Source organism: Glycine max, chromosome 2 (assembly GCF_000004515.6).
Source record: "Glycine max cultivar Williams 82 chromosome 2, Glycine_max_v4.0, whole genome shotgun sequence".
Lineage (NCBI taxonomy): Eukaryota > Viridiplantae > Streptophyta > Magnoliopsida > Fabales > Fabaceae > Glycine > Glycine max.
In genome coordinates this window covers 10,262,298-10,282,942 of record NC_016089.4, presented here as the reverse complement: position 1 = coordinate 10,282,942, position 20,645 = coordinate 10,262,298, and the positions used below count along the sequence as shown (strand labels likewise).

At 30.3% G+C, this 20,645-nt stretch overlaps 2 protein-coding genes across 2 annotated transcripts; both read right to left on the bottom strand.

The window, feature by feature from the left end:
* Positions 1–891: 891 nt before the first annotated feature.
* Positions 892–3,320, bottom strand: LOC100306447 (putative ribonuclease T2). The gene is made up of 4 exons (NM_001248254.2): positions 3,133–3,320; positions 2,836–2,991; positions 1,752–1,950; positions 892–1,327 (listed from the first exon to the last, which is right to left on the bottom strand). Exons 1-4 carry the CDS (start codon positions 3,232–3,234, stop codon positions 1,104–1,106), a joined length of 681 nt encoding a protein of 226 aa, NP_001235183.1. The 5' UTR covers positions 3,235–3,320; the 3' UTR covers positions 892–1,103.
* A 5,639-nt stretch (positions 3,321–8,959) lies between these two features.
* LOC100782011 (ribonuclease 1) lies at positions 8,960–11,451 on the bottom strand. The gene is made up of 4 exons (XM_003518684.5): positions 11,243–11,451; positions 11,005–11,160; positions 9,917–10,115; positions 8,960–9,324 (listed from the first exon to the last, which is right to left on the bottom strand). Exons 1-4 carry the CDS (start codon positions 11,345–11,347, stop codon positions 9,101–9,103), a joined length of 684 nt encoding a protein of 227 aa, XP_003518732.1. The 5' UTR covers positions 11,348–11,451; the 3' UTR covers positions 8,960–9,100.
* Between the last annotated feature and the right edge of the window lie 9,194 nt (positions 11,452–20,645).

Below are 20,645 nucleotides of genomic sequence, written 5' to 3'. Positions count from 1 at the left end.
CTATGATTCTCGATCGTTGTTATAGCTAATATCGTTAAAAGTGAATTTCAATTAACTAATTAGTCTACAATTTTATTATCTTTTAAATACATAATAAACCTAATATCACGAAGAATAAGTGAAATGATATAAAAGATTGAATATATAATCAACATGCCGTTAGTGTGTCTATAAATAAGTTAACTTGATTCTTTTAAATAATATCTCATATTTAAGTTTCGATAATATATATATATATATATATATATATATATATATATATATATATATATATATATATATATATATATATATATATATAGAGAGAAAATCTCACAACAGATGATTATATTTGAGAAAATATTTTCCTTAGTTGTTTGATAAACAAATCTTTTTAATAGTTTTTCAGTAGTTTTTAATATTTTTTGAAACACTAGTTTTTTACTTTTTTATATTTTCTCCATTTTTATTCTCAATGTATTTATTTATTTTCTTTGTTACCTTTTTTAAGCAAATAATGATTTTATTATTTTATGTAATTTTACTCTTTTTAGTCATTTCAATAGTTAATTTTACTAAATATTTTTAATTTAATAAATGAATTTTTCAACTCCCAACTATCAATTAGATTTTCAAATAGTTTTGTTGAACATATTCATAAATCAGTGAATAATATGTTGTTAGTCTTTGTGGAACTAAGCTTGATTTTTTTAAAATAATATCTCGAGTTCGAGTCTCGATGGGAGAAGAAATTTTATTAAAGGTGACTAATCTAATTTTTCAACAAAATTTAACCATTAACAAAATTAATAAATATTTTATACTAATATCATGATAATAATAAATAAAAAAAAAGCGTATATCTTGTACTATATCGGTAGACTAAGGGTTTGATACCATGTAATTAAAATTCACCTTGAACTTGATATTGAATTCTTAAACAGAACTCAACCGCTAAATTTTGTATTAAGATTAATACATGAATGACTTAAAAAACTTGGGGCTGTTCCGTCCTCCAAATGCAGTGGGAGGACATTAGAAGGCCTCGTTGCGAACATTTATTACTTTGAAGACAAATGCAATGGGGAAATTACATGTCAATTTTACCGAACTAAATTTTCTTCTTAAAATTTGGGGAATTGAATTTGTTCACCACATCTGCTCCTTGGAAGCACAGGGCACTCAATGAGATTTGACCCAGAAGTGTCCACGCACATGTACACTTGGTAAAGTTGACTATTACGAGCTGAATCTCTATTGCACTCTATCCCTGGGGTAAACCCAGTGCCTTTTTTTATAGCTTCTGTAACCCTTTCTAGGGTGTAAATTTCATCATCTGGCTCAATCCCTGAAATTCATTAATTGCATTAGAATGCTTGATAAAATTATTTCTTTTAAGAAAATGTATATTTCTATTTATTTGTTATTTTAAAACTTCAAATAACATTAATGATTATTTATCAACTATAGTTTTGTAAAATATATTAGATATCAAAATATTTTTATCTTCACTGCAGAATACTTAGGACTTGAAACTATTGCTTGAGTTAGAAAACTTTATTGCTAGCTCATTCTCGGTGGTTAGATGTCAAAATAATAAATAAGATGAATGATAGATTAAGAAATTGTAAATGATATCAATTTAAGAGTTTAATGGTCATACGGGGCAAAACACTTTTACATTGTTTATTTTCTCTTAGTTTTAATATGTGTGTTATAATTAACTTTAAATGCTACATAAAAAGAAACAAGGAAGTGAAAGTGTTGTGCACCTGCATTCTTGAGGATCCGAAGGAGGTTAACTTTTTGCTTCAGTTTGAGAGTTGTTTCAAAGTACTCACGCTGATCAAGCTCAGATTCTGCACAAGTACCATGTTTTTCCCATTCGTGTGACCAGAACCTCATGCCATTGCTACTTGGGCAGCTCAGGGATGGCCAATCCTTCTCCATGTTGCTAATGAGGTCTGAGATCTACACCAATTATTAAATTCAAATGCATACTCGTTTTAAAAATTAGTGATATGATTATATAAGGTTATTGATTAGGTATCTTCTTCTTCTTCCTTCCCTTTTATTTCTTTTATTTTTTTTAAAAAAATGAGCTTAGCTTATTTTAATTTAATTTTACTCTTTTGCGAGATCTAGATCCATACTTTTTAGCTGATTCAACTTCATGTATATCAAGAAAATTGATGAAATGCCTAGGTATTAAATTTCCATCACACTAATTAAAGTTGGTTACCAAAATAAATGTCTCAGAGCAACAGAAATTAAGCTATTTACTTATGGAGGGCCATGACATGGTTTGCCTACTTATATTAACTTTTGTCTCTTCCAACACCAATATTTTTCAGATTGTTTAAGGCCAAACACAGCATTGCTCTGGATATCATGAATATATCATATTAGATGATCAAGATTACTATGCACAGAGTCAGTCCTAAACCCTCCTTTAATAATCCGTCTAGTTATTATGATCTATGTTTTTTATTACTACAATTTTTAGTCCATCATAAACTTCTGTACACTAAAAGCATTCTTAATCAATCAATTGCATTTGTGCTGGTTACCAAATCCTAATTACTTGAAAACCCTTCATTGGCTCATAGTTTAAGTGTAAATAATTTATACCTCGACTTCTGAAAGAGAAATTATTAAATAGTCTTTTAACTATTATGTGTTTATATAGTCTGATTAATCTCAACATGACATGTGTCATATAAAGATTAATTGAAATCACAATGATCTGGCTACCTAATAATTTGTCCTGCATGCCAATTCATCTTTTATCATCAATTTTTTCAAAACACACACACATATATATATATATATGGTTTTTTATGCTTTTCAAAATACCTGAGATTTATCAAAGACACTGTCAGGGTCACAGTTTGAGGGCCATGAGCCATCCTTGAAGTTAGGCCAGAGTCCATGAATGCTGAAATCAGCAGCAGGTTTCCCAGTCTTAGGATAGCAGCAGCTCTGCTTTGTGTCACAGTATGCTCCTGGCCACTGCATGATACGTGAAATTAATCAGAATAAAATGTGAATACACAAAGACATACATAAATGAATCCAGTAGAAATAAAAAAGAAAGAAAATGAAACACTAAACTATTCAACGTTATAATATGCAGAACTCATCATGACTTACCTGCTGAACAAAGTAGAAGAAATCAAATTCCTGAGAAATGCATAAAACTGATAGATATTGCAGTATCAAAAGCTTAGATAAAAAGGAAAAGTTGGGTTTCATGATCTTTGATGCTTTTTTCCCTTCTATCTCTCTCTCTCTTTCTCTCTTAATATGAACTTTGGCACTTCACACAAGCAAAAGGAAATAATATTGTTGATATAAAGTGATCTTTTTATAGGCCCGAAAGTGATATAATATGTGTTTACAATTAATGAAACGTACAAATAGCTTGTAAGGCATGTTATGGGATATGCGAATCATATCACACTCTTTTTCTAATAACTTGTTAAGTGCATACATATGTATCGTGGAAAGTGTACAAAGGTTATCCACGAAAACCACAACGTGCCCTCCAAGGTTGTCAATATTGGCTAACTAATTAATTAAATATGATTTTTCATTAACTAAAAATATTTATCCACTTACTTTATACCTACCAATAGTAATAAACTATATCAAATATGTTTATTAACTAACTTCCAAACCTAATACATATTTGATATAATTCACATTGAGAACATTATCCATTAACGGATAGCATAGCAACAAGTTGAAATAACTTGTTTTACTGTTCGTTTCCTTCCCTGTTGTCCCAATTAGAAAATAACAAGTGGTTAAAAATTAACACCCTCGATCACTTGGTTAAGTTTTTTTTCTTTTCTGAATGTCATTTTCTAATGGAAGAAACACGAAAGGAGACCAAAAATGAGGGTGGGTGATTTGGTACACATCAACTCCTTCAAACAACACGACCATTTATGATATCTAACATTTCTTTTTTATATAACATTTTTCTATTAATATACGTACAAATTAACTCTTTTACACGCATATAAAAACAACAATACATCAAAATTAGTTTCCATAATTTTAAGTACTAGTTAATCTAGTTTCTGAAATTATATAAAAATAGCTTTTCAATTTTTGAAATTACCAAATGCTAATCATTTTAGTCTTTATTGTTATAATTTAAAATACTAAAGTAATTTTTTTATAATTTTATTGATTAAATTGACAAATTAGTTTCTAAAATTAACACTTTTACATATTCATATACAAATTAACACTTTTACACGTAAAGAAAAACAACAATACATCAAATTAGTTTTTAGAATTTTATAACTATCGATCGGTTAATCTAGTTTTTTTTTTAAGTATAGGTTAATCAAGTTTCTTAAATTATATAAAAATATCATTTCAATTTTTGAAATTACCAAATGTTAATCATTTTAGTCTTTATTGTTATAATTTCAAATACTAAAATAATATTTTTATAATTTTAAAGATTAAATTGACCGATTGATACTTATGGTTTTTTTTAAGAGTCGATACTTATAGTTTTAAAGTCTAATTTTATATATAATTACTCTGTACGTAGAAAATTAAAACACGTACATATATAGTCATGTCATCTCTCATCTCAACTATATAATTAAGAAAGTTTGATTAAAAAATTTAAAAAAAAAAATGTTTAATGAATTTTATGGGGTCAACTTTGTAAGGCACCTAACGTACCAATAATCGCATATTTATCAAGTCTGTTTTACTTTTTTCTACCTCTACGTGGCAAGGACTTGGGCTATCATTTATTATGGGTGAATTAAAAATGCTTTTGAAAATTTACCGGCAAACTTCAAATAAGAACATTTTAGTAACGGATATAAGGACATTATTTTAATCTTGTTTCTTTACAATGTTTAAGACGTAAAGTCTTGTTTATAATATATGCTTGTATGAAGCTTTGTGGCAAGGGAAGTTTGGTGGTCTTGCGTGCAAGTAAGTCAAATGGAGGGGCTGTTTGGCGTGTCGATCGTGATTTTAGCAACAAAGAAATAATATCAACTATCTTTCCCCTATATATATATGCAACTAATTCTTGTCTGTTCTTATCACAATATCTTCTTCTCGTATAGTTGCAATTATTATTTCCATGTCCAAATTTGATTTTAGATGATATTTTAAAGAGCAGATTACATTAATTAATCATCTCTTGAGATTTTGTATAATTATATATATTTCTTGTTTTTTATATAAATCTTTTGTTAATAGGAATCAAATATGTGACATTTCTCCCTTTCATTTCTCTTATTAATCATGCAATCAACCTTATAAAAAGTGTTAGCATAATATATGAGGAAATGATAATATAATATTTTTAAACATATAAGAGAGTCATGTTGTAATGCTTTCAAGCATAAAGAGTTGTGGGAGACTAACCCCTTTCTGTAAACTTAATCCCATTGATTAATTTTCCCTATTTTAAATTGTGTTTTGAAAATGTCCACGTTAGTAAAAGTGCAAGACCATTGGTTTGGGAATCGTTCTTCTGGTTAAAACGTTTAAAATAAAAATTATCAAATGCATGAAAATATAATTGGAATCTTTCATTGATTAATGAAAATGGACCACAAAGATCATATCAACTATTTTTAGTTAAAATGATGTTAAGTATAGTTGGTTTAATTGTTGAACATTGACGTGTTCCAATTGAATGTTTTCGTGTTCACATGCCATGTAACAAGTAACAAGCATGAACCATATGCTGCGTACGTTCCTAGCCTCATGTTATATGCAATGGATCCATATCTACAAGGAATAACTTGTGATACACTACAACATAATTTGTTTTCCGCGCTAATTATAAAGTGACAATAAATTAATGACTTGCAAAACTCTTTTTGAACTATAATTTTTATTGTAAATGAATATTAATTAGTTTGTTAAAAAATAATTTATAATAGATGAAAGCTAATAAAACATATTTTTACTGACAATAAAAAAAATGAGTGCTAGCAAGTAGAAACATTACACTCTTTAACACATTTTTCCTAACACACAATATTATTGGTTGGAATTTATTGAAAATTATGAAAGAAAATTATTTAATAAGATGTGAAATTCATAATTTTTAATAAATTTCAATCAATAAAAGAAAATATGTTCAAAAGAGTATATTATTAGTATTTTTTTCTAAAAAAAAATACTGACACTTGCTATAATTGTTAATAATATTTTTAAGGATCCTTGACTATAATCCAATATTAATTTTGTTGCTAAATATTTTAGTAATCATTTATATTATTGATTTGTTGTTAAAATACATATTAATTAGCTCCACAAATGACTTTTAGTGTAATGAAATCGCTTTGAGTATGTTTGGTACGTACGATATTTGGAGAGCATATAAGTTTCTTTGAAAATTTTATAAGCTCGTTTGACCGTATAACTTTTTGTAAGGAATCAGATTAATTTTAATAAATGATGAATATTTTCTTTTTATATTTATAACTTGTCAATTTTTTATTAGCTATGTGTAAGGATGAAGGATGAAGTGTTAGATTTGTGTTCATTCAAAAATATCTACAGATAATATTTAATACTATTCAATGAAAAAAATTTTATTTAAATATTTATATAAATACTACGTTATTAATAAATTTCAGTATATATAGTCGTATTAAATATTAAAAAAATAGTTTTATTATTCATAAAGCTACTACACTAGCCTATGGAAGAAATTGTTGTATAATCTTAATCTCTATGCAGAGGATAAAGGATATATGTGTTCTTAAAAAAATATCTATAAATAGATTTAGATTATATATACAATATGTACCAAAAAAGATTATATATGCTATATGCTTATTTTAAAATATCATTTCTCTTTTGTCCAAAAAAAAATTCAATTATCTCTTTTGATTTAAATTTTGGATAAAGAGCATTAAGTCCCCTTAAACTTTACTTATTTTTTTATAAAAAAAAACACCTTAAACTTTAACTTTCAATTAATACTTAAACTTTTACTTCTTTTGTAAATAGACACCGTGATCTTTAAATTTATTATGATTGATATTTAAACTTAAACTTTTCTATAAATAGAAACTTTGAACTTTAATTGCATTTCAATTGATCTTTAAAATTTAATTTTTACTATTTTTTTTTTCAAGTTATGTTTCTTAAATGTTAATCGTATTTTTTGTTACAACTCATTTTTCCTTATTTAACATATAATAAACAATATAAATTTAGAAGATATATATAATAAGGGAAAATTATAGCATTAATGAAAAAATTATTTGATTTTTTAATTCTAAATTTTATTATGTTCGAAAAAGTGATTTATAAAAATAAAAATTAATAAATGTTTTTTCTGCAAATTAATAAATAGATTATGAAATAAATAAAGAGATTTAATTTTGTTATTAATTTAAGGTTAAATTAGTCTACAGGTTCTCATATTATTTCAAATTTTTTAATTATGTCCCTATCTTTTATTTTTTTAAATAGGATTCCTGTGTGAATTTTAAATTTGTAATAAGGTCCATATATTAATTTATCATGAGAAATCTCTTAGATTTAACAAAATATTTTATCATATACACACATGCAAGATAAATTATTAAATGGTCCAAAACTATCACATCATTCATGATTCCAATCAATAATCGTGTGATATATAGATAACTCAATATTTTTAACTGATTAAGATCCATTAAATTGTGGGATAATACAATTAATTATTGTTAGGTAATGACTAATTATATATCTAATTTAATAAATATATCTTTGATCGTCCATGTATCATGTGATTATAGGTTGTTATCATGAATGACGTGATAGTCTTAAAACATCTAATAATTTCTTCACATGTAAATATCAAATGTGATTCTATGTCAATTTAAATGATGTTGTTGATGCATATAAAATTATTTAATTGTTTTATGATGTGTTTTGCACATTGTTGTGCCTCCACCTTCATTCACAACTAGTTCATTATCTCCCAATGGACACAAATCATAGTGCCAAACCTAAAACATGAATGCTATATGATTAATCCATATTTTGTGTCCAATGTTGTTTGCACCCCCATAATCTCTTATGTTCCTGGAGCACCAAACCATCAACCACAACGCAATTTAAATTTTTCCAATTCTTTTTATAAATAATAAAAATTAAAAAATCCATGTAACCTTGGCACATTAGAATTCCCAACGGATCTCAAATGAAGGATGACGGAAGGGACTTGGTAACAAATTTAAAATTAATATAGAGATCCAATTAAAAAAATAAAGCATAAGAATCTAATTAAAAAATTTGTAATAATACCAGGACCTACAAACTAATTTAACACCAATTTAATATAAGATATTATTTATGAAATAGGTCAATTTTAAGAAATAATTGATATGAAATTGAAATTAGATGTCTAGTTACAAAGACATAAAGTTTAAGGATTGATTGAACCAAAATAAAAGTTCATGATATCTATTTGAAAAATAAAGTTTTAGTTTAAGGTTTAGGCATCAACTGAAACAAAATTAAAGTTTTAAATATCTATTTATATAAAAAAAAGTTTAAGGTGCCTAAATAGTAAATACTATTTTCCCTTAAAATTTTAGTTTTCCGTCAATTTAATACGTTATGTTTTGGTTTCGTCGTCTCTTTGCAATTTTATAGTTTATTGTTACTGTTTGTATTGTATATTATCAGAGTTTTGTCTTTATCGTATTCTTTCATTGATTCATCAAAATCTGCTACCTTTTCTTTCAAAATTAATTAATTTGGACAATTATTGTTAAACAAAAAAAAAAAAAGATGCAGAGGTAATTGAATAGATTAAATTTCAGTTGAATTTACAATAGCATGGTGTGTTTTCAACACTTTTTAATTCATTAGCTGAACAGATAAAATCACCAATTGTTAGTGTACTCCATACTTATTCCTTTCCAATGGTTGTTAATTAGCTTCATATTTTAACTCAACTTGGAAACAAGAAGTTGCACAACTGTTGGCTATAATTGTATACACCATTTTATTGAATTAAGCACTTTCAGTTGATCACTACTATTGGATATGAAAAGGACAACAACATCACACATTCAAATATCAGTAAATTATTAACTTGGTATAAACATTGTCTTAGAAACTAAAAAGATGGGAACTCAATGTCTGAGCCACATTTGCCCCTAGGGAACACAGGGCATTCAATGAAGTCTGACCCAGAAGTGTTCACACACAAGTAAACTTGGTATAGCTGGCTGTTTCCTGATGAGTCCACATTGCACTCAATGAATGGAGTAAACCCAATTGCACCCTCTATAGCCCCTTTGATTTCGCTCAAGCTGTAGGATTGTCCATCTGCTTGTATCCCTGACAACAAAGAATGCATGTTTCACAATGATTTCGTAAAAGCATATTGTATAAATAGCAATCAAACCTAAATTCTCATACATCTATCAAATATCGACCACTATCTAGGCAGACTCTAGTGAGTTAATATGAGTTTAATTTAGTTATACATAAGTATAGTATAGTAAGGTTTGATCACTTTATCACATTTTTTTATTTATTAGTATGACCTAGCAATAAAGTAAATTCTGATTGTATGTGTAATTTTTTTAAATTATATATATAAATTAAACTCTAAAATGCTTAGAGTTTAATAGACATACATTATAATTCAATTACTATGTAATAAGCATTTATACTGGATATAATTTTTTATCTAGATCACACATTGAAGTCAATTTTATTTCAATCAAATAAGATTGTTATAGGAGGTAAAATTTTTCTTTTAAATATTTAATGTACCTGCATACTAGAATTTAAACTCACATATTCAAGACTCAATTTATATATCATTAGTTAAGTAAAAATAACCACACATTAATTAATTCACAGACTCGATAATATCAATGCATATATTGTTTATTCATTGGATTAACAAAGTTTTAACATGTACCTGCACTTGTAAGAGCTTGGAGGAGGTTGGCTTTTTGTTTAAGGTTGAGAGCTGCTTCAAAATAATCGTGTTGCTTAAGGACTGACTCTGAACAAGTGCCATGTATGTCCCATTCATGGGTCCAGAATTCTATCCCATCCCCACTTGGGCATGCCAGTGTGGGCCAATTACTTTCTAAACTACTAGTGAGATCAGAAATCTGTCATTATATATAAAGACAAATTAGTGGCAAAATTAATCATCATAGAGAAAAAATACTTTTCAGAATTAAAATATATTGAGATTATGATTTGAGGTTTAGAAGTATTTTTTTATTTAAGCTTTTCTCTACGTAGCGGTTATGGCATGACCATCTAATTTGAACTTTACAATAAACTTGAAAGAAGTTTCCATTAAGACGCATACAAATACTTGAGAATTCTAACAATACACAATGTTCTTAATATACTCTTTGTTATTGGGTGGGTTCCACCATAGCAAAAATAGACCAAGTTTTCTAGCGAGGGATGGACATCACCTTTCTGTTCCTGAATATAAAAATGACATTTAAAAAAAGTTGAACTTCAGAAAGCTTTTGTCTTGTGAGGGGATAATAACCAAACAAACTTTATGAATTTTAAATTGCATACAATGATTATGAGGCCATAAGTCCTTTTGATTCAAAATTTATTGTAGGGTAAAATGTTTTCCGTCTTTCAGTTAAACTGAAATTTGATTTTAGCCTTCGAACTTTAACTGATAAAAAATTATTTCTGAATTTACAAAAAAATAGTGGTTTTTATCATTTATCACGGTAAAAACCATTGGAGATGAGGGACAAAAATTATTGCTTTTATAAAGTTTAGTAACCAAAATGGTTGAAGTCAAAGTACAGGAACTAATACTAATTTTTACCAAAATTACATGGACTAAAACACATTTTACCCTTTATTATATGCACATTAACAAATTATGGACAGGATTCATTATCAATCGTTTGATTTGTAAATGAAGAAGTTGAGATATGAGAATTACAAGGTTAATAAAAGGACAGTTTTGGAGGCTACACAAGATAAAATGAAAAATTCAATAGGTGCAGAATGAAGTACCCCAGATGGATCGAAAGGGTTGTTAGGATCACAGTTAGATGGGTATTTGCCATCATTGTAATTAGGCCACAGACCATGAATGCCAAAATCTGCAGCAGGCTTCCCTTTTGTGGGGTAGCAACAACTCTTCTGTGTGTCACAATATGATCCTGGCCACTGCAAAAAGTAAAAATTTCAAATATTGATTTGATTAAGAAATTCCTTATAGCACAAATCTTTCACTGAAATTATATATTACCTGCTGAACAAAGTAGAAGAAATCAAAGTCCTGAGAAGCACATAGAACCGAGAAGAAGTGTAGCAGCAGCAGAAGCTTAATAAAAACGGATCCCTTAAACTCCATTTGGCCTCTCTTTTCTTCTCAAAGGGAGGAATTGACGGGATAATTAAGGAGTGTGATTTTTGTGGTTTTAACTTTGAGTGGATGCCACAATTATGGAATGGTATAGGGAATTGGTGAATTTATAGACAGAAATGGAAGGTTACAAACTGAAAAGGCAGAGTATCAGAAAAGTATATACTCATTCTCTTTATGTCTTATTATATTAATTAGTCTATGTTACATAAACTAATTTGTTTGGACTGAAGAGAATTACTGTAGACAATAAATTCTCCTTCCAAGAATAAATTTTAACCAAAAAATAGAGTCTTTCAAGGAAGAATGTAAGAGAGTACCGTTAGCATTTCTCGTCACTAGAACTCAAATACAAGCACTGAATAAGACTAAACAACCATGAGTCCATGACAGTTTAATAGTCTATGCTATTGCTTACGTGCGTAACTGCTGCAGAATACTTTTTTTTTTGGTGTATCTGCTGCAGAATACTAGTGGCACCACTCACTTTCTTTTATATAAAATTTATTAATTTGATTTATTTTGGATTTCAAAGTATTTTGTTATTTAAAAAGATAATGTTACACCCTGTAATGTTAATTTTTATAAGAGGATTACCAACCATTAACTCTTGTATTGTTTTATATCTGAATCTCCATTCTTAAATGTAAAACATTTTTTTACGCGTAATCTTGCTATTATTTAGCATTCAACTTTGTATTTTAAAATTAAAGTTATTAATTATTTTTAAATTTCCTTTTATATTAAGATTATTTTACCGTAAAATCTCAACTACAATTATTTTAATTTTTTTCATTTTAAAATTTCCTATTCACACCTATAATTAAATTTAAAAACTCGTTCTTATATTAGATGAAGTCATAGTCCAATTATACTATATTTTCTTATAAAGTCGTGTATTTTTCTTATATATGGCATTTACTATAAATTTATATAAAAAAATAAATCAAATTAAAATTAATTTATTTCTTAATTAGTTATTCAAATAAGGAGATTTTGACTTTCCATAACTTCATATTAATATTTAAATTTCTTTCATCAACATTAAATATAACAGAATTTTTTTAAAAATTCATTATTAAAACAATTTTTTATTTTGATTAGAACAATTTTGTAGATCTTTAAAATAATTATTTATCAAATAAATTAACTTGCATACTTTTAAAATAATTTTATTTTCTTTACATTTTGATAATATGCGTATAGAAATGTTAAATCAGGTTGACTCAACTTTATCGTCAATAAATTCTTATAAAAACCATTCAGGTTGGCTTAGTATAATACAAAAGTTTGAATATTATGCATAAAATCTTAAGTTTTATCTTTATAATGTAGATATAATTTTTAAAATAATTTTATAAAGAATAAAATATGTTTATGATCTTTATAATTATGAAAAAGTTCGATTTTTATAGTAAAATTTTTTGTCCGCATTTTATCCTCATATTTTATATGCAATCAGTGATATTATTTTTTATTTTAAAATTTAAAATAAGAAATTATGGAGTTAAAAGCGGCCTCAAATTGTATAAAAAATACAATAATATAATTTGTGGCGTTTTCTAACCGCCACAAATTATAAATAAATATAAAAAAAACAAGCCACCACCATCACCACCACACCTGAACCACCATCACCACCAAACCTGAACCAAACAGCCACCACCTCCAACCAAAAAGCCCACCATCTCTAAGTAGCCAAGCCAAATCCAAATTCCCAAATTAGAAATCTCTAATCATGGAGACGCCGGAGGATTTGCCGCACTCGTCTGGCTCGACCCCGGCTTGTGCGGTGCTATTCTGATGCCAGACGAGGTGAGGGCGAAGGGTGGCACGAGGGTTTTGATGTGGGTGCTTAGGTGTTTGGGTTGAGGTGGGCTATGGTGGTGGAGTTTTGATGGTGACGAGGGCGCGCGGTGTTTGGTCGGAGGTGGTGGGTTGGATTCGGGGCTAGGTGTGGTTGTGCTGATCTTGACAACGCTGGCTAGGAGGTGCGCCGGAGTTGTTGGTGGATAGGGGCGCGGAGGTTTGGGTCAGATTGACGCGGTGGTGTTGGTGGTCCGGCGAGGCTAGGGTTTAGGAAGAGAGAGAGAGAGAGTGGAATGAGAAGAAGGAGAGAGAGAGAGAGAGAGGGGTTTCGGGCCAAGAAGAGGGAAGAAGAACAGAAAGAGTTTTTAAGTGTCAATATTTAATTAACTAATGGGCCAGCTAATCCTCACAGTCCCAACACATTTATAGTTTATAAAATATGAGGCCCAACGATATATAAAAAAATTCACAAGAACGAAATCAAGGTTTCTCATATTTACAGGGATTGAAAATATATTTTATTTTATTTTTATAAAAATTAACCATCTTATTATAATTACATCACAATATAAAATTATTGTATAACCGTTTTTTTCTCTAAAAAAAAAAACCTTAAAACATGTTGATCAATATTTGATTTTTGTTCATGTGTACTAAAGTGTTTTATATTCACTTGCGGTGATCTCTCTATCTTAAAATGGAATAATCTCCAGCTATTTGATTCTATTATTTTTCATTTTTTTTATTTTACTCTTTTTTTAATTCATCTCATGGCGTCCAAATCAAATAAAGATTATAGATACCAAACGTTTCAGAAAAATAGAAGACCATACTGTGATTGATGAATACAAATTATACAGACTACCATCTAAAAAGAGAAAAAAAAAACATTATAGCAGGATGGGTCATGGGTGAAAAGCAAAGAGATCAAAATCTTATTTGAAGTAAGTTGATACAATTTAATCTAATAACAAAGTTTAGCGGGATGAGAAAATATTTGCTTGATTTCAAGGCCTACGCCACTGTATTAATGGTAAATATTCAGGAAAAAAAACGTTTAATGCAGCATACACAATTGATTGAATTACTTACTGCTTAAATTTCAGAACCATCAGAATATATCGACTATCACAAGTCACAAGGTTCAATATACCTTTTTTTTATAAATTATTTACATCAACAAACTTCCTTGTCAAAAAATACAGGCAATATGAACAAGTTACATTAATTACATGAAAATGAACCTGAACTTCGAAGTTAATAATTTATACAAACATCTATTATGTAACCCGGTCACTAGTTAGTTATTCGAATTTGCCAAAATCATGACCATGACCCATTCCCAACATTTCAGGAACAAGCCTTTTGTGAAATAAATAGACCAGCTTTTTAAAATTTTGGTAAAAAAAATAAAATTGACTCAACAAATTCCACTACCAGTAATCCCCACAGGAGCATTTTCCATCTTTGAAATGATGAAATAGCTGGACATATTGTCATGACTGCTACTAGAAGATAGCAATGTCCACCACAGAATTGGTGTTGGCCTGATCAGTAACTCATCTATGAACTTATAGGCGACAAAATTCTCCCTTTCACTATTTTATGTTGTTGCATACTCAGCTTGAATCGGATACCATTAAAATTAGATTGTTATCTATGATAAAATAATCGTGTTTGTAATGATTATTTTAAAAGTTATACTTAACGTGATTTTTACTTGATGAGAGTACAAAAATATTACACTAACAACACATGCATGTGTTGATTATCTTGAATATCGAGTGCCTTGGCCAACTTTCTCACAATAGGACCCTATAACCAACTTTAAAAAAAAAAAATTAGGCTAAAATATGTTTCTGGTCTTGGAAGATAGTGCTTTTATTTTTGGTCCTTATAAGTTTGATTTTTTAATTTTAATCCCTATAAGTTTTTTCTATTTCAACTGTGATCCCCATTTGATATTTTACACATTTTTAGTTCTTACAAGTTTGTATTTTTTTTTAATTTTGATCTCTATAAATATGGACTTATGAGAATTATAAATGAAAATATATAATCTTATAGAGATCAAGATTGAAAAAACATAAACTTATAAGAACTATAAATAAATAAAATATATCATAGAGACCAAAATTAAAAAATGAATTTACATGGACTAAATTTTTTAAAAAATAAACTTAAAAAAACCAAAAATGAAAAAGTGTTAACTTACATGAACCTAAAACATATATTAAACCAAATCTTTGCGATAATAACACGTTTTTCGTGTCAAATCTCAAATACAAAGTGATTTGTCCAACTTATCTAGCCCAATATTTGCATTAGGCTTAATTGTTGAATTGCTCTAGAAAATCACTATTTGTTTCAATTTAATATTCTTGCAATTGTTCAAGGGTGTTTGTGATCCGTCCCGTCTCACTAACTTATCCTTGAAATTATGTTCGATAGGCTTGAGTTTAAGAAAAAAAATTATACTTGGTGTGTTTTTGTAGTTGTTGTAACAATAGTTTATGGCAAACTGAAAAAATTACTGGCTGAATCACGGACAATGTCACTTTCTTTAAGACGTTTCGTGGCACTGCCAAAAATTGTGCAAGCAGACTATCAACCACGACGTCCCCAGGATAAAACAGCTCAGATCACTGTATAAGATTCCCACTGCACTGAGGGAACCTTTTCTAGAATTACACCCTCTTGTATGACTTGAAAAGTCACTCTAAAGTCACCTGAAAATATGACTTGAAAAGTCACTCTAATAGCCAACCGAAAAATGTGACTTAAAAAGTCACTCTTAAAACCAACCGAAAAATATGACTTACAAAGTCACTCTTAAAGGCAACCGAAAAATATGACTTACAAAGTCACTCTTAAAGGCAACCAAAATTTTAGAGCGACAGAAAGAAAGAGGGAGAAGTTTGCCGGAAATGCATCGGCTGAAATATGGGAGGGAGAAAGAAAAGTTGAGGAAATGCTTCTCAACTGGGGCAAGGAAAAAAGAAGAAATGAGCTCTATATATATGGAATGAAACACTATTCAAGCGTTTATCCTGAGCGATGTGGGACTTGAAGCTTTTTTTTTCTTTTCCTTTTTTTTTCAAACTTTCATTTGTTCTAACAATCCCCCACTTGAAATTTGAAAAGAAGATTTTCGAGGATTTCATAAAATTGTGCATAAACAAAGGTGTCATACAACTTGAACCTTTGCATAGTGAGTAAGATTCAGATTTTACTAGAGTGACTCGAAGTCTTGAACTCTATCTCCGACATCAAACCACACACAACCTTTTCATAGGTGTATTCTATAAAGCCCGTGCGTTAAAGGCCATGCACGCCTATCCCGGTATAGTGAACGCTCTAGAAATTTTTGTCCAAAATTTCATATGAAGCGGTCCCCACTTCAACATTCACATAGGTGAGTCTATCAAGAGTACTCCTGTAGTCTAGGTACTCCATTCAATGTAGGGCATAGATCTCATTAAGAATTATGAATTTTTTCCATAACTCATCCTCTTGTTACTTCAGGAATCATGCTGCTTTCACTTATAACAGCATGTTCATCTCATATCACTTCATAACTTGTTATTACCCATTGAATCTTGTTCTTGGGATCTCCAGTCATTTAGGTCGGGTTACCATCATGAATAATCATCGCAGTAAGGGCAATAGTCCCATTCTTTTAGAAGTGTTATGGACTTTCTCTCTAGCTAATCCTTTCGTCAAAGGATCTGCTAAATTATCATCAGTGCGTACGTGATCCACTTTAACAACTCATGTTGAGAGTAATTCTCTAACAGTGTTGTGCTTACGACGTATCTATCATTTCTTACCATTGTAATAACGGTTCTCAATTTTTGCAATAGCCGCGGTACTATCACAATGGATCAACACAGCTGGTATCGGTCTTTCCCATAAAGAAATCTCTGCAAGTAAGCTTCTTAGCCAACTTGCTTCCTCACTAGCAGTTGCTAGTGCTATCATCTCAGATTCCATAGTGGACTGAGCTAAGATAGTCTGTTTCTTTGACTTCCAAGAAACAGCCCCACCTGCTATGCTAAATATATAGCCGCTGGTTGCTTTGGAATCATCTGAAAGAGTGTTCCAATCTGCATCGCTGTATCTTTCAAGTACAACGGGAAACCTTTTATAATGTAATTCAAGGTTTATGGTTCTTTTAAGGTACCTCATTACCCTTTCAATAGCGTGTCAGTGCTCCATACTAGGTCTACTGATAGACCTGCATAATAATCCCACAACATAGGCTATGTCGGGTCTAGTACAATCAGTGGCATACCTAAGGCTGCCAATGATACTTGCATACTCAGTTTGTCGTATACCTTCACCAGTGCTCTTAAACAGTTTTACATTTGGATCATATGGTGTACTAGCAGGTTTACAGTCAAAGTAGTCATATTTCTTTAAGATCTTCTCAATGTAGTGAGATTGATCCAGAGAAATTCCCTCTTTTGACCTATTAATCTTAATACCAAGGATTACACTTGCTTCTCCGAGGTCTTTCATATCAAAGTTCACTACATGAATATTTGAACCAAATATGAGAAGGTCATCGACATATACACATATGATAGTGCAAATATTATTTACAGATTTGTAGTAAATGCATTTGTCACTTTCATTCACCTTAAACCCATTCGAGACTATTAAGTTATCAAACTTTTCATGCCACTGCTTAGGTGCTTGTTTTAGGTCATACAGAGATTTATCTAACTTGCAGACTTTATCTTCTTGTCCATGAATCACAAACCCTTCAGGTTGTTCCATATAGATTTCCTCTTCCAATTCACCATTTAAAAAAGCAGTTTTAACATCCATTTGGTGTACCACTAGACTGTGAATAGCAGCAAGAGATATTAGCACCCGAATAGATGTTATTATAGTGACTGGTGAAAAGGTGTCGAAGAAATCCACATTCTCTCTTTGCCTAAAACCCTTGGCTATAAGGCGAGCCTTGTATTTATCCACAGTACCATCAGGTTTTAGTTTCTTTTTCAAGATCCATTTACAACGAATTGGTTTGCAACCAGGAGGCAAGTCTACTAATTGCCATGTCTTGTTAGATTCTAAAGAATCCATCTCATCATTAATGGCTTCTTGCCACAAGTCAGCATCCAAAGAAGACAAAGCTTCTTGGAGGTTTGATGAATCCTCCTCTAATGTATAAGCCATATAATCGGGCCCATAATCTTTAGCAGTTCTTGCTCTCTTACCTCTTCGAGGCTTTATATCTGGTTCTGGTTGTGCAAGATTTTCACTACTAATAGCAGGAAGATAATTGGATGAAGTACCCCCACTATCCCTTAATTTAAAAGGAAATTTATTTTCATAAAAATTAGCATCATTTGACTCTATGATCACTTTTTGCGTTTAGGTCATAAAACCTATACGCTTTGCTATTAATATCATAACCAATGAACACACATTCATAGGCTCTACTTGCAAGTTTAACCCTCTTAGGATCTGGGATCCTTACATAGGCCAGGCATCCCCAAGTTCTCAAATAAGACAAATTTGGTTGTCTTTTCTTTAATATCTCATAGGGAGATGTCTTGCTTTTTGATTTGGGGATTCTATTTAGCACATAACAAATAGTTTACAAAATTTCGCCCCACCAAAAAGATGTTGAACTATAACTCAACATAGTAGCTATAACTAATTCTGTAAAAGTTTGGTTCTTTCTTTCAGCTTTACCGTTCATTTCAGGTGAATATGGAACATTCGTTTCATGTATGATTCCATGCAAATTATAAAACTCATTAAACAAGCTGGAATCATACTCTGTGCCTCTATCACTTTGAAGTTTCTTATTTTCTTATTGAATTGATTTTCAATTTCTGTTACAAATAACTTAAACAAGTCAAGCGCTTCACTTTTATTTTTCATAAGATATACATATGTATAATCAGAGCAGTCATCAATAAAAGTGATAAAATATCGTTTTCCATTTCTGGTCAACGTTCCATCAAATTCACATATATCAGAATGTATTAAATCCAATGGCTCAGATTCTTTAACTACTGATTTATGTGATTTCTTAGTTATTTTAGATTGACTGCAAAAAACACATTTTTCAAAGTGATTTGAAGATAGCTTTGGAATAAAACCTAAGTTACTCATATTAGATATGCAACGACTATTTATATGACAAAGTCTAGAATGCCAGATATTAAAATCACACAGCATGTAAGCAGAAGGAGAAACTTTATTAATATCAAGATTTGAACATGCCATCAGTGGCGTACCCTTTCCCTACAAATACCCCATTCTTGGTCAAAGTAAATAAATCTGCACCTATCGTCTGAGTAAACCCAGCCTTGTTTAAAAGAAAACCAGAAACCAGATTCTTTCTCATCTCTAGAGTATGCATCACATCTTTGAGAATCAAAGTCTTTCCAGAGGTAAACTTCAGTTCAACATCTCCAGTTCCAACAACAGTAGTGGTGTGGGAATCACCTAGCAACACTTTCTTATTTTCAACATTCGTGTATGTTTTAAACATAGCACGATCATAGCAGACATGGCGGGAGGCGCCAGTGTCTATCCACCATCCATCTGATCCTCCAATCATATTGATTTCTGTTATCACAGCTATGTATGGCTCTTGAGTCATGTTAGCCTGGGGAGCACCTGTCATTGAAGGATTTCTACATTTACGTGCCATATGTCCCGGTTTGCCACAATTGTAGCAGAGGAATGGCTCACCGGGATTATTCTTGGCAGGTGGATGTTGTCTAGCATGTTGGACCCTTGGGGGGTTCTTGTTGCGGTTGGAGGTATTGCTCACATTGCGGTTCTGATTCTTAAAGTTTTTGCCAATAGGCTTCAGAACTGCACCTGTGTTCTTCCTTTTAGTGTTGTTGTGAGACACAACCAACACTTCATCTTTCTGATCTTGTCTGCGTGCCTCTTCCTCAATGCGTAGACGTGTGATCAGAGACTCCAAAGAGAATTCTTTGGTCTTGTGTATGAGAAGGTTTTTGAAATCCTTCCAGCCAGGAGGCAATTTGTCTATGATGACAGCAACCTGAAATTGCTCATCCAATGTCATACCCTCTGATATGATATCATGAGCAATTTTCTGTATCTCATGGAATTGAGACTCTACTGATTTATCATCAGTCATTTGATACTTGAGGTAGCGACTAATAGCATACTTTTTAGTCCCAGCTTCCTCAGTATCATACTTCTTTTCCAAAACCAGCCAAACTAATTTGGCAGACTTATATGGGCTATAATAATCATAGAGATCATCAGCTAACCCATTCAGAATGAAATTCTTGCATAGGTAATCATTTTCATTCCAGAGAGTTAATTCCATAGTCATTTTATCCTTCACTTCCTTCTCAACATCCTCAAGTACCACTGGAATATCAGTGTTCAAAACATAGACAACTTTTCTCATAGTTAAATAAAACATCATCTTTTGTTGCCAACGTTTGAAATGATACCCTTCAAACCT

Coding starts and splice junctions, on each gene's coding strand:
- LOC100782011 (XM_003518684.5), bottom strand. CDS start 11,347: ATGGAGTTTAAGGGATCCGTTTTTATTAAGCTTCTGCTGCTGCTACAC. Junction 11,161..11,242: donor TCTTCTACTTTGTTCAGCAG/GTAATATATAAT, acceptor TACTTTTTGCAG/TGGCCAGGATCATATTGTGA. Junction 10,116..11,004: donor ACCCTTTCGATCCATCTGGG/GTACTTCATTCT, acceptor ATATAATGACAG/ATTTCTGATCTCACTAGTAG.
- LOC100306447 (NM_001248254.2), bottom strand. CDS start 3,234: ATGAAACCCAACTTTTCCTTTTTATCTAAGCTTTTGATACTGCAATAT. Junction 2,992..3,132: donor TCTTCTACTTTGTTCAGCAG/GTAAGTCATGAT, acceptor CGTATCATGCAG/TGGCCAGGAGCATACTGTGA. Junction 1,328..1,751: donor TCGGATCCTCAAGAATGCAG/GTGCACAACACT, acceptor AATGAATTTCAG/GGATTGAGCCAGATGATGAA.